The 20,127-nt window shown below is 34.5% G+C and overlaps 3 protein-coding genes across 5 annotated transcripts; 2 read left to right on the top strand and 1 right to left on the bottom strand.

Moving 5' to 3' along the window:
* Window positions 1-1,375: 1,375 nt before the first annotated feature.
* On the top strand, window positions 1,376-8,518 carry LOC109019993 (tRNA (adenine(58)-N(1))-methyltransferase non-catalytic subunit trm6). Of its 3 annotated transcripts, XM_019002375.2 has the most exons (14): window positions 1,377-1,743; window positions 1,837-1,964; window positions 2,638-2,758; window positions 2,976-3,057; window positions 3,158-3,228; window positions 3,999-4,040; window positions 4,483-4,607; window positions 5,110-5,203; window positions 5,342-5,444; window positions 5,521-5,696; window positions 5,771-5,876; window positions 6,044-6,091; window positions 6,641-6,727; window positions 8,001-8,518. In XM_019002375.2, exons 1-14 carry the CDS (start codon window positions 1,619-1,621, stop codon window positions 8,085-8,087), a joined length of 1,395 nt encoding a protein of 464 aa, XP_018857920.1. In that variant the 5' UTR covers window positions 1,377-1,618; the 3' UTR covers window positions 8,088-8,518. The 3 variants fall into 3 exon arrangements, with proteins under 3 accessions (XP_018857923.1, XP_018857920.1, XP_018857921.1); XM_019002378.2 differs by lacking the exon at window positions 8,001-8,518 and having other exon boundaries at window positions 1,376-1,743; window positions 6,000-6,091; XM_019002376.2 differs by lacking the exon at window positions 6,044-6,091 and having other exon boundaries at window positions 1,378-1,743.
* A 2,076-nt stretch (window positions 8,519-10,594) lies between these two features.
* Window positions 10,595-14,509, bottom strand: LOC109014332 (putative HVA22-like protein g). The gene is made up of 8 exons (XM_035692873.1): window positions 14,206-14,509; window positions 13,048-13,088; window positions 12,859-12,957; window positions 12,722-12,778; window positions 12,567-12,630; window positions 12,246-12,455; window positions 11,134-11,542; window positions 10,595-10,978 (listed from the first exon to the last, which is right to left on the bottom strand). Exons 2-8 carry the CDS (start codon window positions 13,077-13,079, stop codon window positions 10,962-10,964), a joined length of 888 nt encoding a protein of 295 aa, XP_035548766.1. The 5' UTR covers window positions 13,080-13,088; window positions 14,206-14,509; the 3' UTR covers window positions 10,595-10,961.
* A 3,326-nt stretch (window positions 14,510-17,835) lies between these two features.
* On the top strand, window positions 17,836-19,715 carry LOC109014333 (protein SPA, chloroplastic). The gene is made up of 5 exons (XM_018996760.2): window positions 17,836-18,182; window positions 18,280-18,363; window positions 18,484-18,535; window positions 19,043-19,199; window positions 19,515-19,715. Exons 1-5 carry the CDS (start codon window positions 18,018-18,020, stop codon window positions 19,534-19,536), a joined length of 480 nt encoding a protein of 159 aa, XP_018852305.1. The 5' UTR covers window positions 17,836-18,017; the 3' UTR covers window positions 19,537-19,715.
* Window positions 19,716-20,127: the final 412 nt, after the last annotated feature.

The following is a 20,127-nucleotide window of genomic DNA, read 5'->3' as shown; positions in this document are numbered from 1 at the left end:
TAGAACCTCAGATGTCAGACATGAGGGATCGATTTGGCCAACCATTCCCCTAAAAATAATGGAGATCGGTGTGTACGCGCGTAGTACCCTTGTCGTCCCCGACTCATGACCAGATAATTAATCACTCACTACCTCTCACCACCAATATATTATGGAAATATCACTTCCCAATCCATTATGCAGGAAAAGCATGTTAGACTAAAAACGATTCTATAATGTGGAATAACATTTTAAAAATAAGAATCGACAGATTTTAATGTCAAGAATAATATCTCTAGCTATTGATATTATTCACTGGTTTGTTTTGTTTCTCATTATATTTGACACTTCCAAACTCTTCTCCACTCTATTTAGATGGTGTAAGGCTGAAGGAAATTGAGTGAGTGAATTTGGAGACCAAATACTATATTTATAGTCGAAGCCTCCATCAAGCTTCGATGTTACGTGTCCCACATGCTCAGATTTTCATGGGATCAGCTTCTACGTTTTATGAACGTGATGAATAACTCAGAGTGGACCACTTCAAAGACTCCTAAACTTAAGGAAGCGAAATACTCATTCTTACAAACTGCCTCCGTGAGAAACGGTCAACAAAGCATACTTATGTTCATGCTATATAGTACGATCGATTACAATTATTATTGCATTATTTTCTTAGTCAAACCAAACCATTGTATTATTTCTTTTCCTGTAGCTTCCGATTCATAGCTAGGTTAATGGATTCCTGGCCTAAGACGTGTCTTTGTCTGTCTTTGTCTTTGTTCTCTTGTAGCCATGTGAGATGTCCCTCCTGTGTTTTATTCTAAAATATATACCAACAATTTTATTTACAGGCCGGAGTTGATAACAGTACACGTAGTAAAATAATTATGCCGTATAATTTAATTTAAAAGATAAATTTTAAATTTTAGGATCTTTCTCATCTTGGACCATGGGCTTTTTCAACCTTAAATCCAAAAAACTAGCTAAACCCAAGAAATATATATATATATATATATATATATATATATTCCATAATTAATCAATGTAAAACATACCATTCATATAATTTAAGGAAAATGTTAAATATATTTAAGAAAAATTTATAAAAAATTTAATTCTCTATATATCAGTTAAAATGAATCTTATAAATAAAAATATAAATAAAATTATAAATATATATAGCACCACTCATAATTTAAATAATAAAATTTAATTTGTCATAAATATAAGGCCCTAAACTATAAAACGAGATGTCATAACAGATTCAATTCACAATCACAACTTTGTTATTCTTCGGCCCAACGTTGGTTTGGGTACGAACAAAGACCGTGGAACATCATTATTGGGCCCGAATTAGCCTCCACACTTGGGGGCAAGGTTAGCCTGTCAGCAATCAAAAGTCTGTTAAACCCTAGAATCAGGGTTCTGAAGTTTTGGTACCTCTAATGGCGTTCCTTCAGAACTTTGCATTTATATATACTCCCTCTAGTTTCTTTCACTCAATCTGTAATTTGTTATCCAACAGAAAATAAGTCTGCAGTCGCAGTGAATTCTTTCGGCTTTCCATTTTAATTGTATCTTTTGTTTTTCATATTCTTCACCATAAGAGTTGATTTTTCTTCAATAAAGAATCGAGATGTCCCAAAATAAGTCTCAAGCCGTCATAATTCAAAACCCTAGAGTAACCTGGGAAGGTTGCAGTGTCTTGCTCGACATCAATGATGGCGACCGTTTGGTTTTTGCTCGTCTCTCGGCCGCTTCGTAAGTCCTATTTTTTCTTTCCTCGTACAAAAGTTGTTTTTCTTTTCCATATAAACTTATTTGGCATCGATAAACACTTGGGTGATTTTGCAGGACACTCAAAATTGGGAATAAGAACTTCTCTCTGCAGCCCCTGATTGGCTGTCCTTTTGGTTCTTCTTTTCAAATCGAGATCGGAGACAAAGGGCCGTTTTTGTCTCGCTTTGTTGCCTCCATAGAAGGTTTGTTTGTAATCTGCATTGACTTTCTTACGACTCCAAATAATGAAGTCGATACCTTTTTACTGTCTTCATCTGAAGTCCTTCACTTGCCACTTTGATGTCGAGTTCTCCAGGGAAAATAACTTTTTTATATAAGAAAGAACAGATAGCCGCCACGTTTAGGACACGATAAAATGCTCTGTTCTTAAGTTGTCTTATTCTGGAATGAAACCACCCCATTTTGTCCTCAGATATAGCCACAGCGTATGGTCCACAATTGCATGTCTATGACAGTTGATGGTTAAAGAATATGTATTTTGCTCCCTTTGTTTCCCTTCCTCTTCTCAATCAAAACTTTCCTTTCACTTCTTTATGGAGAATTCAAGCAGAATGAGAAATGGTTTATATCCTTTATTCTCATTTTATTTAGCCATTGTATTCTTCTCTCTTCTCCTTACTCTCCATACTAAGCTCCAAATCATACAACTAGCTATGGATTAGTGGATGCAGTATTGTAGGTATATTTTTTCGTTACTGTAGTCTAGAATTCTATCTCTGTTTTTCATGTTTGTGACGTTTAATATTTTTCTTTTTCTCTTTGTTACTTATAAATTTCCTCACATATTTAGCTGTAGGTCCTTGTTCGTTCTTCTCACCTCATTTTGTGCATCTTTTTGGTTGAATTTCTTGGCAGGCAATAATGCTCAGGAGAAAGAGGACTTTGAATCACAAGAAATATCCAAAGATAATCGAGCGTTAGTTGATAATAATAAAGCCCAAAGCCTAACCGGTGAAGATATAGATGCAATGAGAAGGTGAGAACATCATGCCTAAAGTTTTCTGCCAATGTTGTTGCTTCATGCTGTTACTTCTAGGTTTCTACTGAGGTGAGTTCATGCATGTCACATATAATATAGAAGGATCTTATGATAAACAACCTATAGGGATATCTGCTGAGTGAAAAATCTACTAGTTTCATTTTTTATATTTATCTCGAGAAATGTTGTGTAATGCTTGCTATTTTTCACACAGACAGGGTGCAACAGGTGATGAAATAGTTGATGCTCTTATTAAAAATAGTGCTACATTTGAAAAGAAAACACTTTTCTCACAGGTATGTTAGAGAATGAAATTTTCAAACAGAGTTTATTTGGGAGAAAAGCTGATTTTAAAATGTTTTTTTTTTGTAAGTACTGATTTTATAATGTTTGTAGGAGAAATATAAGCTTAAGAAGCAGAAGAAGTATGCACCCAAAGTTCTTTTGAGGCGCCCTGTTGCTCGAAGGTATTCACTTTGTTCAAGATATTTTATTTGCTGACATCGCTTTTTTCGAGATAGTTTGTGGATTTACATGCTGCCATTCCCTAACAAGCCTCTAGCATTTTCTTTTGAACTTTATGGCTTTACCTTAGGCAAAAGATGAATACCCAGCATTAATAAATTCCTCCTAACTGTTGAATGACGTCAACAAACTCGTGGTAGGCTTTGTGCAATTAAGAGGAGCCAAGCCAAGCTTTAGTTGTTCAAGCTTAACTTATAAAAGACATAGTATTCAAGCTCGGCCTGTTATTGACTTCAGCTTTGCCTTTTCTCCATTTGATGTTAGTTAAGCTCAAGATATGAGCTTAATCTCAAGATTGAGCTAAGCTCATCTAATCTACATTTTGAGCTGAGCCTAGCTTAATCTCAAGATTGAGCCGAGCCAAGCTTTAATGCCGAGCTGCTTGTGAGTTTGATGAGTCAAGCTAATATCTACATTCAAGCTTGACCCATTTGAAAGACAAGCTTGAAATTGAGGGTTGAGTGGCTTGGTTCATATTCCTCATGACTGTAGTGGAGTATTTCCTATAAATGTAAGCATAAGTTAATAAACCAGTCAATTATCATAGTGCATTAGGAAATTGAAGAAACATTTTGTGATTTTTGTTTAGTTGGGATGAGGATATGGGGGACATTGGCATTTATGATTGGGAAGATTGGCTCTGTTTATTTCTTTAGAATTATTTTGATGACTTGAGTCAATTTCTATTTTCTGACTTGTGTTTTTTCCCCAGCATATGTGAGGCGTACTTCAAGAAATACCCTGCAAGAATTGGGTAATGATTCATGTTTTTTCCTCATTCACATGATAAAATGAGTGGACTATTTTTGTACCTGAAATCAAAATCTTGAAAGGTAGCTAACCGGACTGATGAAAAATTGTGGAATTAGTCTATGAAGCTATGATATATTTTCAATAGGCAATCAAATTAACTTTACGGATTTCATATTCTGCTCTCCAAAACTATTGTATAAACTGTTATTTTTGTTCTTTTTTTAGTTGAAATAGTCCATTGAGAATCTCATAACAGTTACAGCACTTGCATATATGAAAAACCTGGGGTTAAAAAATAATTTGTAAAGACCGTGTCTTTCATGTTCTTTTCTTATTTTTTTACTTCTGTTGATTAATGTGACAGTTAGCTTTCCAAGTTTTTTTTTTTTTTTTTGGGGTTCTCTTCTATACTTGCTATTTATTCTTGTTTTCCTGTGAATCAGATTCTTGCGAGTGGATACATTATCTCTTCTGCTTTCCATGGCTAATGTTTCTGCAAATTCTGATGTTCTCGTAGTGGATATGGTTGGTGGCCTTCTAACTGGTGCTGTGGCAGAACGTTTAGGAGGTTTTTCTATGCTGATGCTCTTAAATTGGGTTTCATTATCTGGATCTGGAATTTGCGGAATAAGCGAAAATCTAGAACAATGAAAATGAATATCAGCCCAAAAGATTGAATAAAAGAGAAAAGAAATCACAAACTAAACGTGGAGTTCTTTCTTTTAATTAGATACCCTCCCCATCAAACCCCCCGCCAAAAAAAAAAGATCTCAGTATCTGGATGGCACGGACTAGAAGTTCTCCCATTAATACCCTTTCATTATCTGGATTTACTCGCATTAATACATTTATATTTTTTACATCTTGTTTTGGTAACATTTCAAAATGCTACTTTTTCCTGATAGCACGGACTAGAAGTTCTCCCAACATTTGTCTGCATGCTCCATATTAGAGTTGGATCTATACAGCCTTTGCTATCTGCGGGAAATTTCTTTGTTATGGTTGACTCATTTATTGAGAGCGGTTTTTGCATATATTCTTGGTTGTTGAATGATTTATCGGTGTGACAGGCACTGGTTATGTCTGCGGCACATATCTCGGAGGTACACCCTATCCTATGGATATAGTAAGAATATTTAACTTCAGTGATGAAGTTTGTAATAGGTAAATTTAGCTTTGAGTTCTCCCATATCTTGGAGTTGCCATTGCTTGTGCTTCTTTTTTCCCCTTATTGGAAGCAAGTTAGCACCATGTTGCTGAGTACTACATTTTTTTTTCTTCTATTAAATTTATTTGGTCCAGGATTGTACGGGCTGCTCTCACTGAGCTCTCTTTAACCCCGACCGTAACTCTTGAACAAATTCACCAGCAGGAAAATGAACTTAACATGGAATGCCTGTCAAATGTAAGTAGGCTCTGACGTATTGCTCATATATTTTGTTTACAGTCCCCTGATTGTGTCATAAGATTGATTTGTGCAGCCTCAAATGTCTTCATCAGTCAGCATCGAAGAAATTTCTCCATCTGAAAAGGAGATCTCAGTTCCTGTACCTGAGAATGTTGTTTCTCTTGTAAATAAAATGGGCAAATCTACGAAGGCTGGAAATAAGGCTTCTCAACAGGCCATTGAGTTGTGGAAGGAAAATGGTTTCTCTAGGTATCTACACATTTAATCTTTGGCTTACTAGTTGAAGGAAGCATTTAATTGATGGTTCTTTCAAAAACATGCAGCCTAATAATTGCCGCACCAGAGCTGGATATTTGGAGCCTGCTTCAAGATATTTGGCCACTTCTATCAAATTCAGCTCCTTTTGCAATTTATCATCAATATCTTCAGGTCAGTCCTCTGAACTCTTGGTATTGATATATTTTTTACTATATTGTTCGTTCTTTTAGTCACCTGTTTTGGGATGCTGATTCTTGTAATCCAAAAAAAATGTTAACACATTTAACTCAGCAGAAGTATGCCATGGATCTTCTAAGCCGCCATGGAATGCTTCACAGGTTGCCCCGTGTGACTCCAGCTTAATGCCAAGCTGTATTCTCATGATGGTGAGCTGCTATCAGATTTGGAGTAGTTGAGGAAAAGAATTTCCATGATCAACTCCAAAATATGTGGAGTAATATTACAGTGATATTTTTTTTTTTTTGATTGCTTAACAAAATTTTATTGAGCATAAAATAGACAAAGGCCCGAGTATACGGGACATATACAAGAGCATCGCTAATTACAGTGATAATTACTAATCAAAGAAAATATTACAGTGATAATTGTGGCACACCAATCTCTGTAGATTTTTATATCTGAAAGGCTTGAGCTAAGTTTACCAACTGTTCATTTGCAATTATTATGAATGAAATGAGCCTGCAACTTCCTCTCATGGGCATGTAACTCTTGAATTGGTTTATAGTGATTTGGGTTAATAGATTGTAGCTACTGCACATATTGATTTGGTTTCTCATTTCTTAGATGGGCCATTAGCACACATCCTGTGCACACAATTTCTCATTAGTCATCTTAAAAAATTAATTTGATTCAGGGATAGGAATTCATTTACTGAGAGGAGAAGAATCTAAACTACTACTTCTGTTTGAATGCAGCCTCTTGCAACTTGCATGCACAACCTGCAGCTTGGGAAAATGGCAATTGGCTTGCAAATTTCAGAACCTTGGTTGCGTGAATATCAGGTATTCTGTTTGGTTTCGATGTACATTAGTTTGGCAGTTCTTGTTTATGATCTATACCTATTGCAGATGTGTTGAATTAAATATTCATTGTTCAAATCTTCGTGAGCAAAAGAAGTTTTGGAGATTTCGTATGTGGCAAGAATCCATTTTAATATTATAATATTCTTTGCCCAATTCACATAGTTTTTATATGTTGGTGTGGATGGGTGAGTGTGTGTGTGTGAGAGAGAGAGAGAGAGAGAGAGAGAGACTGTCACAGGCTAAGTGTGGGATGCCGTAGGACGATTCCATGGCCTAAACAAGCAAAGGATGCAGAATTTTGACAAACATTTAGGTTCTTCCCTTTGGAGTGGGATGTTGCTGCTTTAAGAAAATAGTATCCTACATTTTGTTGTATGTTACACCTAGTATTGTGGTAGTGGAAAATATTATGATGTATAGAACCCAGTAAGAGCATTCTCATTGGATTAGCTAAAAGCTAAATCCAATAAGAATTTAGCTATTAGGTCAATAAATTGCTCACATTGAATTAGCTATATTCCAAATATTTGGAATATAGCTACAGTAATATCCAAACTAATTTCTAAATTTGGAACACACTATTCATTCATCAAATCATTTTTATATTATTTATTTCTCTCTTCTTTTAATATTAATTATTTATCTCTCTATTTTAAATGACAATTGAAAAAATATAATTAGAATACAATTACAAATTAATATATAATATTATAGATAGTAAAATATGATAAAATAAAATAAATTTATAATTAAAAAAATTAAAAAATTTTCAAAATTATTAATTACTCATTACTATATAATGAATAAATAGATAATTCAATTTGGAAATTTGATGTGAATAGTCAAAATTAAATTCATCTTATATTATTTTATTGTCATATAATGAAAAAATGGCTATTCCAATGTGGAGATTTATAAAAATGGAATAGCTAAAAGTTAAATTCATCTTATATTCATCAAAAATGTACTTTAATTTAGCCATTCCAATGAGAGTGCTTAGGGGTCTTTCTTTTAGAATTGTACAATGCTTTCAGGAAAAGATCCATCATTCATCTTGTTTAGTTATTGGCTACATAGATCGCAGATGCTGTTCGTATGACATGATGCTGAGTTTTACACATTGGCAGCTTCCTCATTTTGTCGCAATGATTTGTCTGATATTATCATGCAAGGGAATACGTGGAATGTAGTTCTTCAAATGAGATTAGGAAGCTGCCTTTTGACCTACCTCTTAATATTGACAATTTTGTAGGTGCTTCCATCACGAACTCATCCATGCATGCAAATGAATGCATTTGGTGGATATATTCTTAGTGGGACTAAAATATGTAGCAGCTAACCCCGGCTACAAAGGAGCTAAATTGCTCATTTCATGGTCATTTGCTCGTGTTGCTTCGTCACTGGCATGGAAAACAGATATCTGTGGAATGTACACTAGCTTTCATCTATTTATTTTCTGTAAACTTGCAACTGCTGCATTTTTTTCTTGCATGGTTGCGTTCTGGTTGACATTCTATTTGCTAGTTGTGGCGGTTTTCAGTTTCAACTTATCATAATGTCCAGTTGCTCCAGTATTTATATTTAGTTGTGCACTTGAATTATCCGACAATGTACAACACATTTTGTCTCCCCATTTTTTCCCCTACGTCTAAGAGTTAGGACCATGTACAATGGAATGATCTGATAATGTTTCCTTTTTAAGATTTTAGAAGCCACGTTAGGTCTGGTCTGGCTTTGGTTTTTAAAGTTAATGAAAGCTCAGTTCATGAAGGCTGCCATGTTTCTTGTTCGGCCAGGTTATGTTTCAACTAGATTGCTATTCTCATCTCTCTTTGGGTTTCCTTTGATGGGACACTTAGTTCAGATAATCTTGCATTTTATTCAGCATTCACATTTTCAGGAATGTGTTTGGATTTTGGGAATGTGATTAAACTTACATATTAGAATAATTATGAATTTAATAGAAAACCTATAAATTTGAGATTCACATGTTTTAACACATCCTGTATGAATAAATTCCAAAATAACCTTGTGTTTTTTCCCAAAGAGGCATAAAATTGTTGGGTCGTTCTTCTGTCAATTCTTAGTGCTGGATGTGACCACTAGTTTATTCTGTTTTTTTTTTTTTAAATATTTAAAGAACACAAATTTATTAGTGGTAGAGTAATACTGCATACAATTGTGTAGTGCTCAAATATCGTATAATTGTTTTGTCAAAGAGGAGAGTCTATTATTAAAAAAATTTTTTTTTTTTTTTATGTGACTCATATTTATTCATTTTTTCAAAGTGATTGTACGATGCTTGACTAATCCACGACTGTAAATATTATTTCTCCTTCAAAATTGTTTCATTTAAAAAACTAAAAAACAATAAATAAAAAAACTTGGGGAACGAACATAATGTAAACTATGGTTTTTTTTTTTTTTCCTTTTCCAAATTTATTCTTTTTTTCCCTCTCTGGTTGTTCATTTTATTTCTACCCGATCATAGCTTGTTCATTCGATTTTTGCTACGAAATTAAATAAGTAATTAATTTTACAAATGGCCGCAACGAAATGAGAAAAGCACATTAAAAAAAATAAAAAATACCACATTTTCGGGGATTAGGTAAAAACAAGTGGAAACTGGACCAATTCGCGAGAAGATGAGGTGGCCTAGTGAGGATTGAGGAAACACTAGACCAATTCGGGATTACAAGTTTTATCTGAATTTCTTAAAAGTTAAAAAAATAAAGATTAACATAAAAAAAAAAAAAAAAATCAAAAACTCTATGTGAAGGGGGGTAAAATATCTCCTATAAATCAAACCTAGCCCATCAAATGGCTCTCATTAAAAATAACAGAACAAGAAAGTAAGAAAAGACAAAGAGAAGACAACGAAAAAATAAGGAAAAAGAATACGTAGATTGAAAAGAAGGTGGTGACGGAAAGAAAAGAAAAATGAGAAAGGTAAAAAAGCAAGTCAGACATGCAAGTGAGGAGTGAAATAAAACTATCATTCTTCATCACTCCAAATGCCAAGATAAAAAGGAATAACCGAACGAGAAAGGGGACTTCATCTTGAACTTCTTCAACCTCACAATAAGAGCTTCAGAGAGAAGTTCTCTTTCAGAAAATAGCTCTACGACTTTCATTGTATAGTGAGGATGAGAGACCATTAGAGACTATAAAACAATTATATTATAGTATATTTATCCTCCAAAAGATTTGTAAATATAAACATTAACAGGTGATTTGACAAATTTGATGAGAACAAGAATAGAAGAAAAGGCATAATAAATTCACTCAAATGAAGAATGAATATAAGTAGTGTCTAACTTATTAGTCATATTAATAATAATATTAAAATAGTATAAGTAGTGTATAACTTATATCAAATATTATATTAATTTTATGTTACAAGATTAATAGATTAGAATTTCATGTTATATTAATTAGCAATTTATTATATAATATATATAATAAAATATAAAAAATTAAAAGATATATATATATATATACATATACCAATCCATTTCGGTTCAAACCGATTTTTAAAATATGAAAACCGGTTTAAGACAATTTTGATTCTTAAGAATCGGTATAGTATCAAACCCAACTGTTCAGTCCGGTCAATTGATTCAACCTGTTTTTTTTTACACCCCAGTTAGAGGACTCAATGCTTGAATGTCCCACACCGTCATATATTTGAGACAAATGAGGGTTTCGTCAGGGAAAATAATTGTTGGGATTGCATCTATTTAATCTTGAACTTGCGTATGCATAAGATTAACCAAATTTACTTCTCATAACAAAGTCTACATAGATTTGTGTCTTTCGAGTGCTGGAAAGGTTCAGAGGAGGAAAAAGGCATTTGTAATCTGTCAGGACTCAGACATCCTAAATTCAGTTTCGCACTGACAAATATCTCTTAAGGGGTCAATAATTTTATCCTGGTATAACTAATCATATTTTTTTCTGTGGTTTTAGGACGTGGAAAACTTCAAGCTGGTCTTTCAAACTAAAAGGATAGTGCCATCATGGCCCTAGTCCTAAAACAATACGTCTTCTAACCAAAAGCATATATCAATAAATTTAGAAAAGCCTTCGAAACCTAAGTATGCTTCCACCAACTTTTGACGACCAAACTTACATGCATCAGCCAGCTGATACGCCTCCCAACCCTCCAACGCATGCTAACATTAACAAAATCACCTTTTATCGTCATCCCCAATCATTCGCGAGTTGCACCTGTCAACAAATCATCAAAGAATGAAACAAGAAATGGAATTGAAGCTAGAAAAACAATAGATTTACATCATCGTTCACATCACATTTCAATACCCATTATTGTCCACCTAGATGAAATGCTAGTTCTGCATGATAAAAATTGGAAAATATCTAACTTTCATTCTTTGGGGATTTCCCGGCAGAACGGGCTTTCCTCAATCGTCCACGTGTAACCCGAATGGCTTCTTCCATTACAGTTTCTTTTGGGGCAGGATTTGTGTTCTCATCATTGGAAGAAGAAGAAGGCGCTACTTCAATCTGCATTGTTTCAGTTTCAGTTGGTGTAGCTTCGCTGGTTTTTTCGGGTGCAGCAGTTGCTTTTTGCGTATTCACACCTACTGCAGCAGGAGGTCCTTTAGGCTCTTGTGCACAACCAACCTCTTCCGCTACCTCCTTTTGGTGATGGTTGGAAGATGTACTAGAAGAGGGAGATGGTGGTTCTTCAGTCTCTGGTTGTACTGGGCTAGCTGCTTGTCGATTAGAGGTAGCAGGGGTTTTGCCAACCCTGACACTTGGCTGTTGTGGCTGTAATTAGAAGTAATAAATTGTTTAAAACAGGGGAAAAATGAATAGTAACATAATGTATGATGCAGTTTAAAGGGATAAACCAGAAAGGCAACATTACAACAAAAAAGAATAGATTATCTTGCATAGGGTTTTAATTAGATTCAACTATACAAGTATTCAAATTGGATTCAACATTGCTTATAAAAATAAAAAATAAAAAAGGATTCCACATTCACTTGCTGTGGATGATACAAACGTGCAATACTTTTTTTTTAGAACAACAGCAAGCATAACAGTATTGGTGACCCACTTCAACCTCGCGACCAAAAGCATACAAAAGTAAAAAGGAAGTGTCCTGTCAAGCATTTTCAGTAAATCACTTATCGAAGAAAAAAAGCATTTTCGATAAATAGTCACAGCTCATCAAGGAAAACAATAAGAATCTACCATGTAAAAGATAACATCACTCCAAGAAAATATTCACTTGCCCAGCAGAAAAATTTACGGTCCACAAGAAAATCATGATAAAATGGCAATGAAAAAAAAAATGAAGGCCTTGCTTTACTCTGAGCACTTCATTTTCTTTTTCTTTCAATTGGGGAGAACGGTGTGTTCTACTTTGTTATAAGTTTAGGCAATAGTTACCAAACACAAGCTACGAGACAAGGTATAACAAAAAAAAAGGCAAAACAAATCCAAAATCACACTGGTAAAAAACTACCTGAGAAGGACGAGGCCGTGGTGTTGATTGGGTAGCGACATACTGCAAAATATCATATATTCTGGTCTGACCATAGCTTGCGGCTCTTTGCCAATACAAAACTGCAATATCTCCAGCCCTAGTCCTCAGTTCTAATAAGTTCCGATCAATCTCAGTCTCATGCTTTGCAAGATATGGTCTAAAGAACGAATCATACACATACGTTGTTCCCTGTCACAATTACAAAATAGTCAGGAAAGGAAAGAGGGGAAGTATATAGTAAAGGAAATCAAATATTTAGATAACTATTTAGTTTCATTTCCCGAGCGCAAAAGAGAGCACCTTTGTTTTTGGGTACCACAAATATATAAAGAATGCCAACTTCGCTTCACTATACATTGGAACCCTTCAAGAAAGTTGGACAAACAAAATTAATATACAGATAGATTTATCTAAGCATGAAAATTGTTTCTTTGTCCACATTAGCAGCATCTTACCATGAAATAAAAGCATCTCCAAATCTCTCGCAAACTGTCAAAACTGCCACCAAAATCCTGCAATGTACAGGAATAAAAATAACTGTCACTATTATTTGCACACTATTTTCAGCACAAAATGGCAATCTAAAACATACCAATACTGGCACCAAAAGAGAAGTTGCTCGATCTCCGGCTTATTCTTTTCGACAGTTTTGTAGCACTCATAAGCTGGATAAGCATAGCCGAAAATCAATCTGCGAACATGTAACAAGTGATTGACTTTTGACAATCAACAACAATAGAACTAAAAAAAAAATGAGAAAATGAGTTGCAGAGTCACATACACAAGCCCTCTAGTGAGAAAGGATCCTATCATTTTGGATACCTAACACATACAAAGAAACAAACTAGCTAAGATAAATAAGGCGGCTTAAAACACATCTAATAGAATCATAAAAATAAGCTGTTAAATCTAAGGAACAGAATAGTAGCTCATTGTTCTATAAAGCAAATATGCAATATTTATAGCAACACTTTCATAGGTTTTTTTTTAATAGGTATTATACCAACATGACTGCAGAAATTATGCTATTAATATATTTGTTTCAAGTCTTACAGCAATGGTGCATATATAACATTGATACATAAGGCGACTATGGCAGATGAAGACCCTATAGACAGAGACATGGCTTGTAACTCAGATTTGTAACTCAGTATCAGCATTCCTTGAATTGCTTACAACGAAATTAATTACTATTTCTTCGAAGGTAACACATATATTCCGTGTCTTTGAACTTGCAGTCTAGCTTCTACCAAACAAATTCAGGTTTTGCATTCCCCAAAACAAATTTAGAGCAAGCTCTCACTTTCCTCCCACCCCAAATTAATGGAAGCTGAATTCAACTAAGATAAATGATTAAATCAAGCTTCGTCAATCAGATTTTGGCACTCACTAGATCATAAACCTCAGAAATGTTTCACTAAACCTAACACAACAACTTAGCCAAGTTCAGGAGGCCCGTTTTAAGAGCCAAACCACGTAAAACCCTTTGAGGATCCCGTTTTCCTTGCTCTTCCTCAAGTCTCTCAGCAGCAAAAATATGCGTAAATGCATTATACAAATGGAAAACTAGATTCTCCAATAAAACACTTGGGGAAAAAAAACAAAGCCAAAAATAATCACACGGAATAACCACCTAACAACCAAGAAACCGTATGAAACAAACTTCAAGCAGATTTAATAAAAAAGAAAGAAAGAAAGAAACTCAAACATAATCAGATTCAGACAAGTAAAAGAAGACGATTTACAGAAAAACCTACTAATAACCTTAAAATAAACCGAAAATGCACAATAGCAAGAAATTTTGAATTTAAGATATCTCATAAACTATATGCTCCAATTTCCAAGGTTGTTTTCAAACGCTCAAATATTAAAAAATAACGAGGGACACGGTTTAATTTCAGAGAGAGAGAGAGAATGAGCATGAGGAATCGATTACTACCTCTTGATTATTTTCCTGGAATAGAAATGGTGAAATCCAAACAAAATTTTTTAAAAAAAAGGTGTAAATGGAAATGAGGAAGCTAATCCGAAGCAGTTGACGAACAACGAAGCCAAGGAATTCTACGAGATCTCCGGAATGTAAGGACAAATCGGCGCCGCCGTAATGCCACGGCTGGCCGTTGCGATCTCGGCGGTGAGTTATCAGAGAGAGAGAGAGAGAGAGAGAGAGATCTTCCGTGCCGTTTAAATTTTGTTGTCCCTTTTGTCTCTTCGTGCTAACATTTATCGCCGCTCTCAGTCTCTCTGTGTCACGGAATTGTTTGTTAGGGGGTTTAATTGCTGTACTTTAAAACTCAAATTAAAATAATAGCAATAAATTATTGCTATTATTGTGAGATCAAAATAATAGTAATAATTATTACTTTAATTGCATTAAAAGTGGGGTTGGATAAGTTGGATCTCTCTTGTTTTTTTTTGTGTTTTGTTACAGAGTATGTAATTATGTATACCCTGTCCAGACTCTTAATTATCATGTAACTAACTATGTGGCTCCCCATTTTGAATCATACAATAAAGTTTATGCATGTATTATTATTATTTTTTCAAAATTATATTATATACACTTCTTGCCATGAAACTATAATAATTATAAAATAATTAAAATATAAATGCCTTTTATGTCAGCTGATGTTATGTGACATGTTTTTACATTATAGTTTGTCTGATGTGTTAATAAGTTGATTTGAAGATAGACTTTTTTATTAAGTAAATTCATTTCATTGATATGGGATACAATAACCACCATAGAATCATAGAGAATTTTATATAAAATTAACCTAACCAGTTAGGTTAAGATCAAGCTTATTGCCCAATCCAAGTACGCTATATTTAGATTCTGTTTGGATACAAAAACGGTTTCATCGCATCTCATCTTATCATTATAATTTTTTTAAATTTTCACACAAAATATAATAAACTTTTAACTTTTTTAAATTTTAAAATAATAATAAGTTAATAATATTTTATTTAATTTTTATTTAAAATTATCTCCATCTTATTTCACTATTTAAACGGGAATTGAGAAAATGGTGTGGTTATTGTTGGCTGTGATGGGATGAAAAAGCGAAAACTCTCGATGTTTCATTAGGAATTGGGTTATTCTCATAAGGATTAACAAAAAAAAAAAAAACAACCTAAGCATCATAGTCTAGGCAATCAAAATGGCGCCCAATAGTATGATAATTTGAAAATTAAATTTGATCGAAATAGTATGATAATTTGAATATTTATCGAGAATTAAAAAATAAAAAATAAGTGGGTTATATACCGTTTTGTCCTTTGCAGGAAATTGGAAAACCCGATTAATTACTCAAAACATAGGAGTGGTATTTATGTGAATTCGGCAGAGATAGAGGGCTATGAGACAAAAGGTCTAAAAGGGGTGACAAAATATAAGTGGAAGAGGGACGGGGACAATGATAAGACGCCGATTAGCTGCTAATAAATAAAGAAAAGAAAAGAAAATTGATCGGGCCGAGGGTAATTGTCAATTTTGATCAGGAGTGGGGCCCCTAAAGTTAACGTTAGCCTAAGGTTTGATTTCAAAAAACAATTATGGGCTGGGCTCCAACAGATCTAATTATCTTTTTTTTATAATAATATATTAGATTTGATGGTGCATGTTCTTTGTGATAATACATACTATCATGTGAATATATTGACTTGTGGTAGAGGAAAGTCTTAATTATAATGAACAAACCAGTAAAAGGGGTGTACATGTGTAAAAAAACAAATGTAACAAATGGGGTGACTATTAGTGAACAAACCTAATAGGTCTGCCACCCCTTTACTACACCTACCATCCTTTTACCATTCCTACCAACCCAAAAAATCCTAATCTCAAAAACAAGGACTGCCAACTTTGTCAATAACATACATGTCCAAAGTGTTGGAATCTGAGAGCATTATTCCCAATTTTGGAGCACTCTCAATGTGTTATGTAAAACTCATATGTAAAAGATGATGTATTTTCATTTGTAATTTCCAGTTTATTATAGTATTACCGCTACATTTAGCTTGCATTGTTTACTATTATATATCATTTTAAAATCAGTTCTCTCTCATCCGTGTACTTTTTTCTCCGATATCAAAATTCATTTTATTGCATTTTAATCCCTTTCAGCCCATCTGTTTATTTCGTGCGTCTTCCCTTCCTCACAGTTGGGGTCTGCTCATCTTCCATAAATCACAATTTGATGCTTTTTATTTTCATTATATAATCTCTTCTTTTTATTTTTTGAATTAATTTATATTTTGGTTTAACTTATAAATTTAGATTAATTTAAAATATAACATAATTATATGACATTGTATATAGAGAGATATTACAAATATTAAAATATATGAGAATATCACTGGTAGTTAAAAAAATATATTTGAAATGAATAGAAAACATTAAAAAGTATAGAGTGTAGAGTCAGTCAGGATTTGAACTCAGGACCTCTGCTTTGATACCATATGAAATCATCATTTGTCTCAAAAGTTTAAGTTAAGGGGAAGAGATAGATTTTATTATTTATTTTATATCATAATATATATGATGAATAATCTATTGGGAGTACTCTAACAAATGGGGGAATTAAAATGTGCAAGATGATTCCCTTATTTGTTGTAAACAGACTTGATCTCAAACTATCTAGAAGAGGGAGAACAAGACAGAGAGATGAATATAAAGTGAAAAAAGTGGCTGTGAGAAAAAGGGAAGCATGCGGATTCTATACCATACGTTTCTCAAATGCTCTCCATTCTGCGTCTTGTTGCATTATTTATAATTTATACCCCTCATTTTTTTTGGGTCCAACGTTAAGTTCACCCTCCCATCTCATGTGCTCCTTCATTATATAATAGGTAGGTGGCCTGTCGCTCTCTTGTCTCCTCCTCCCCTCCACACACTGTCTCTCTCTCTCTCTCTCTGTGTCTCTCTCTCATCGAATTCTTTCTTCCTTTGACCCTCCGGCTCATGCCTGATACTCCTACAATGATGGAATGTTCTCACCTTTAACCTTACCAAAAAACAAATGGAATTTTATTTCTTCCATTTCAAGCAACTTCAATGCCTTTGTTACTTTACTTTTAGGGTAGCTCTTTGATCAGCTTGTCTTAAAAAATCAGTAGATTAACAAATATAGATAGCATATTCTTAGAGACAGCCAAAGTTTTTGGTTTATATATATATTTTTTTTTTCTGTGGATTTTGTTATTTACAAGCTGACGTGTAAACACATTACTTATCATATAATTTATTATCGACCTATAATTATAAAAATTTATACTAACTGATGTGATAGATTAACAGAACAATGATATATTTGATCTCTTAATAAATGAATTTACAAATATTTTTCTTGTACAGTTAAATCCGAAATTATGACTAGGACTAGGAGGCATGCATTGGGCTGAAGTCTGAACCCAGGTCCAGCTGCTTGGAAAACCATAGGTATTGGTCTTGTTTTGTGACATGAAACCTTGAGCCCCTTTGATTTTGAGGTCACAAACAGAGTGGGCTAATATAAATTTTGAGCCCACAAATGTTGTTCGAGTGATACGCCGATGTCTCACAAACTGTCTGGTGGTTAATGTTCGTCTGCTCCTACTTCCTCTACCCCCACATTATCCGAATCCACACACACCACAGCCCCTGGACTTCAATTTTAACACCGCCTCTCGCACCGTGCGTGTCAACTGTCAGGGACGCAGACGCAGACGCAGACCGCAGACGCAGACCTCAAAATTGAAGCGCGAAGCTGAGAAATGTCACTAGCACCTTCGCTCCCTCGTTTCCATTCTCCCTTTCTTCGTCGCCCTCTCAAGCTCTCTCCCACCACTTCTTTTCTCCCCTACAGACCCGCGAGCAGAAATCAACGCTCCCCAGCGTCTTATCCATGCATTCGAGCTCTTGATCTCGATCAAAACACGGTTCTTTGTCCACCCACTTTTATGTTTTCTTATTGGCATTCCTTTTTTTCTCTCTATAACGTGAGCGTTGAAGTGACTTGGGAAATATCGGGTTCAGGTAGTGGCAATATCGGTTGGGCTTGTGAGCGTTGCAGTTGGGATAGGCATTCCAGTCTTCTATGAAACCCAAATTGATAATGCTGTAAGTGCTTTTTACCCCGCCCCCTATCTTCTAGAATATCCATAAAATTGCGATGCTAAATGGGTAATCCTGTTTTGTTTTGACCTAATGGAATTTTGAGGCTTTTCTATATGGCTGCAGGCACAGCGAGAAAACACTCAGCCATGCTTCCCCTGCAATGGCACCGGGGCGCGTAAGTAAATAGCCAATTGATTTGAACTGTGAATTGTCTGTTTTGGTAAAACATGGGTGGAGAGATTGTAAATAGAATCCTTGTCGGTCTGTTTTTTCCTTTCAAGTATACTATCGGTTCAAGCCAATTGAATGCTTAAGTGAGCAGCTACGGAAATTTGTAAATGCCCTAGGATGCTTTGACTAAACAAACTGTTTCACTTTTCCAAGTTTAATGGACACGGCACTCACTCTTTGAAGCTGGATTTTAGTTCTAAAATACATTACCAGGTTGGCTCAATTGGGCAAACTCACAATCTGGTTACCAAATAGTTATAAAAGGAAGGACAGTTATTCAACTGCAATTCCATATGGAACTCACAAATTTTTAGGCAACATTAAGCTAATTGACATGACGCTGGGAGCAGTCATAGGGTTTGTTAATATGATTGTCTATGATGCTTGCCATTTTGAACTAGTGATGGCTGTTTCAGATCTTTACTCTCATAAAAATGGATGTCCTCCCCAGAGAAATGCAGATTTTGCACGGGAACTGGCTCAGTGACAGTAGAGCTTGGTGGGGATGAGAAGGAAGTCTCTCGATGCATCAATTGTGATGGTGTCGGCTCATTGACATGTACCACATGTCAAGGCAATGGTATACAACCTCGATACCTCGATCGCAGGTATGGATGTACACGTCTAATGATGTTTTCATTCTCCTGCACAACCATTAAAATGGAACAGATACATGATACTAAACTTTGTTAGATAGTTTTGATTACAATTCTCAGTTATGAATGAGGAACTGAATGGCACCTCGGAAAGGACATTGTTCAATCCCATTAGGGTGTCTGTCTGGCTTACTTGCCTAAAAAGTGATGAAGAATGTTAGAATTATATTTTACTTCATCATTGTTCAATTCACACACTCACATAATATACTAACAAAGAAAATACTCGTGATTTATTTATGACAGAGTGATATTTTCTTTGAACAGGGAATTCAAAGATGATGACTGAGCCACAGGAAGATATAGCAGTGATTTTGATTTCAATACACTGCCTAGATAACTTATTACTCGAGGAATTGGAAGAAATCAGCATTTCCTTACTCTTATTTGTATCCACCTCTTATACATTATGCCAAATTGTTCTCCATGCCTACATCTAATGCACAATTCTGATTACAACTCAAAAACTACAGGACGCAATAAACATATGGAAAAGTGTGGAAGGATGATGGTTAAAAAGACGCTCCCATAACCGAATCGCCTTATCCATAATTTATGAAACTATGAATAAAAACTATGGCAGCAAAGATGAGATGCATTATCTATAAAACAAACAATTTCCACCTTAAAAAGGGGTAGAGAGCATGTGAACAATCTGGTTGGCCAGAGAGAGAACTATTTTAGTAAATAGAGATGATAGCCTTACAATCCAACTACAATTTATTTATGACTTATCATAAAATAATATTTTTTTAATTTCAAACACATCAAATCAAAATTAAAATTAAAATAAATATTTTAAAAATTATATTATTTTATTAGAAGGTTGTAGACAAATTGTAAAGGGGTAGTTATTTTATATTTTCCTTTATTGAATATC

The sequence above is a fragment of the Juglans regia genome, chromosome 8, assembly GCF_001411555.2.
Source record: "Juglans regia cultivar Chandler chromosome 8, Walnut 2.0, whole genome shotgun sequence".
Lineage (NCBI taxonomy): Eukaryota > Viridiplantae > Streptophyta > Magnoliopsida > Fagales > Juglandaceae > Juglans > Juglans regia.
This window is presented reverse-complemented; position numbering and strand designations above follow the sequence as displayed.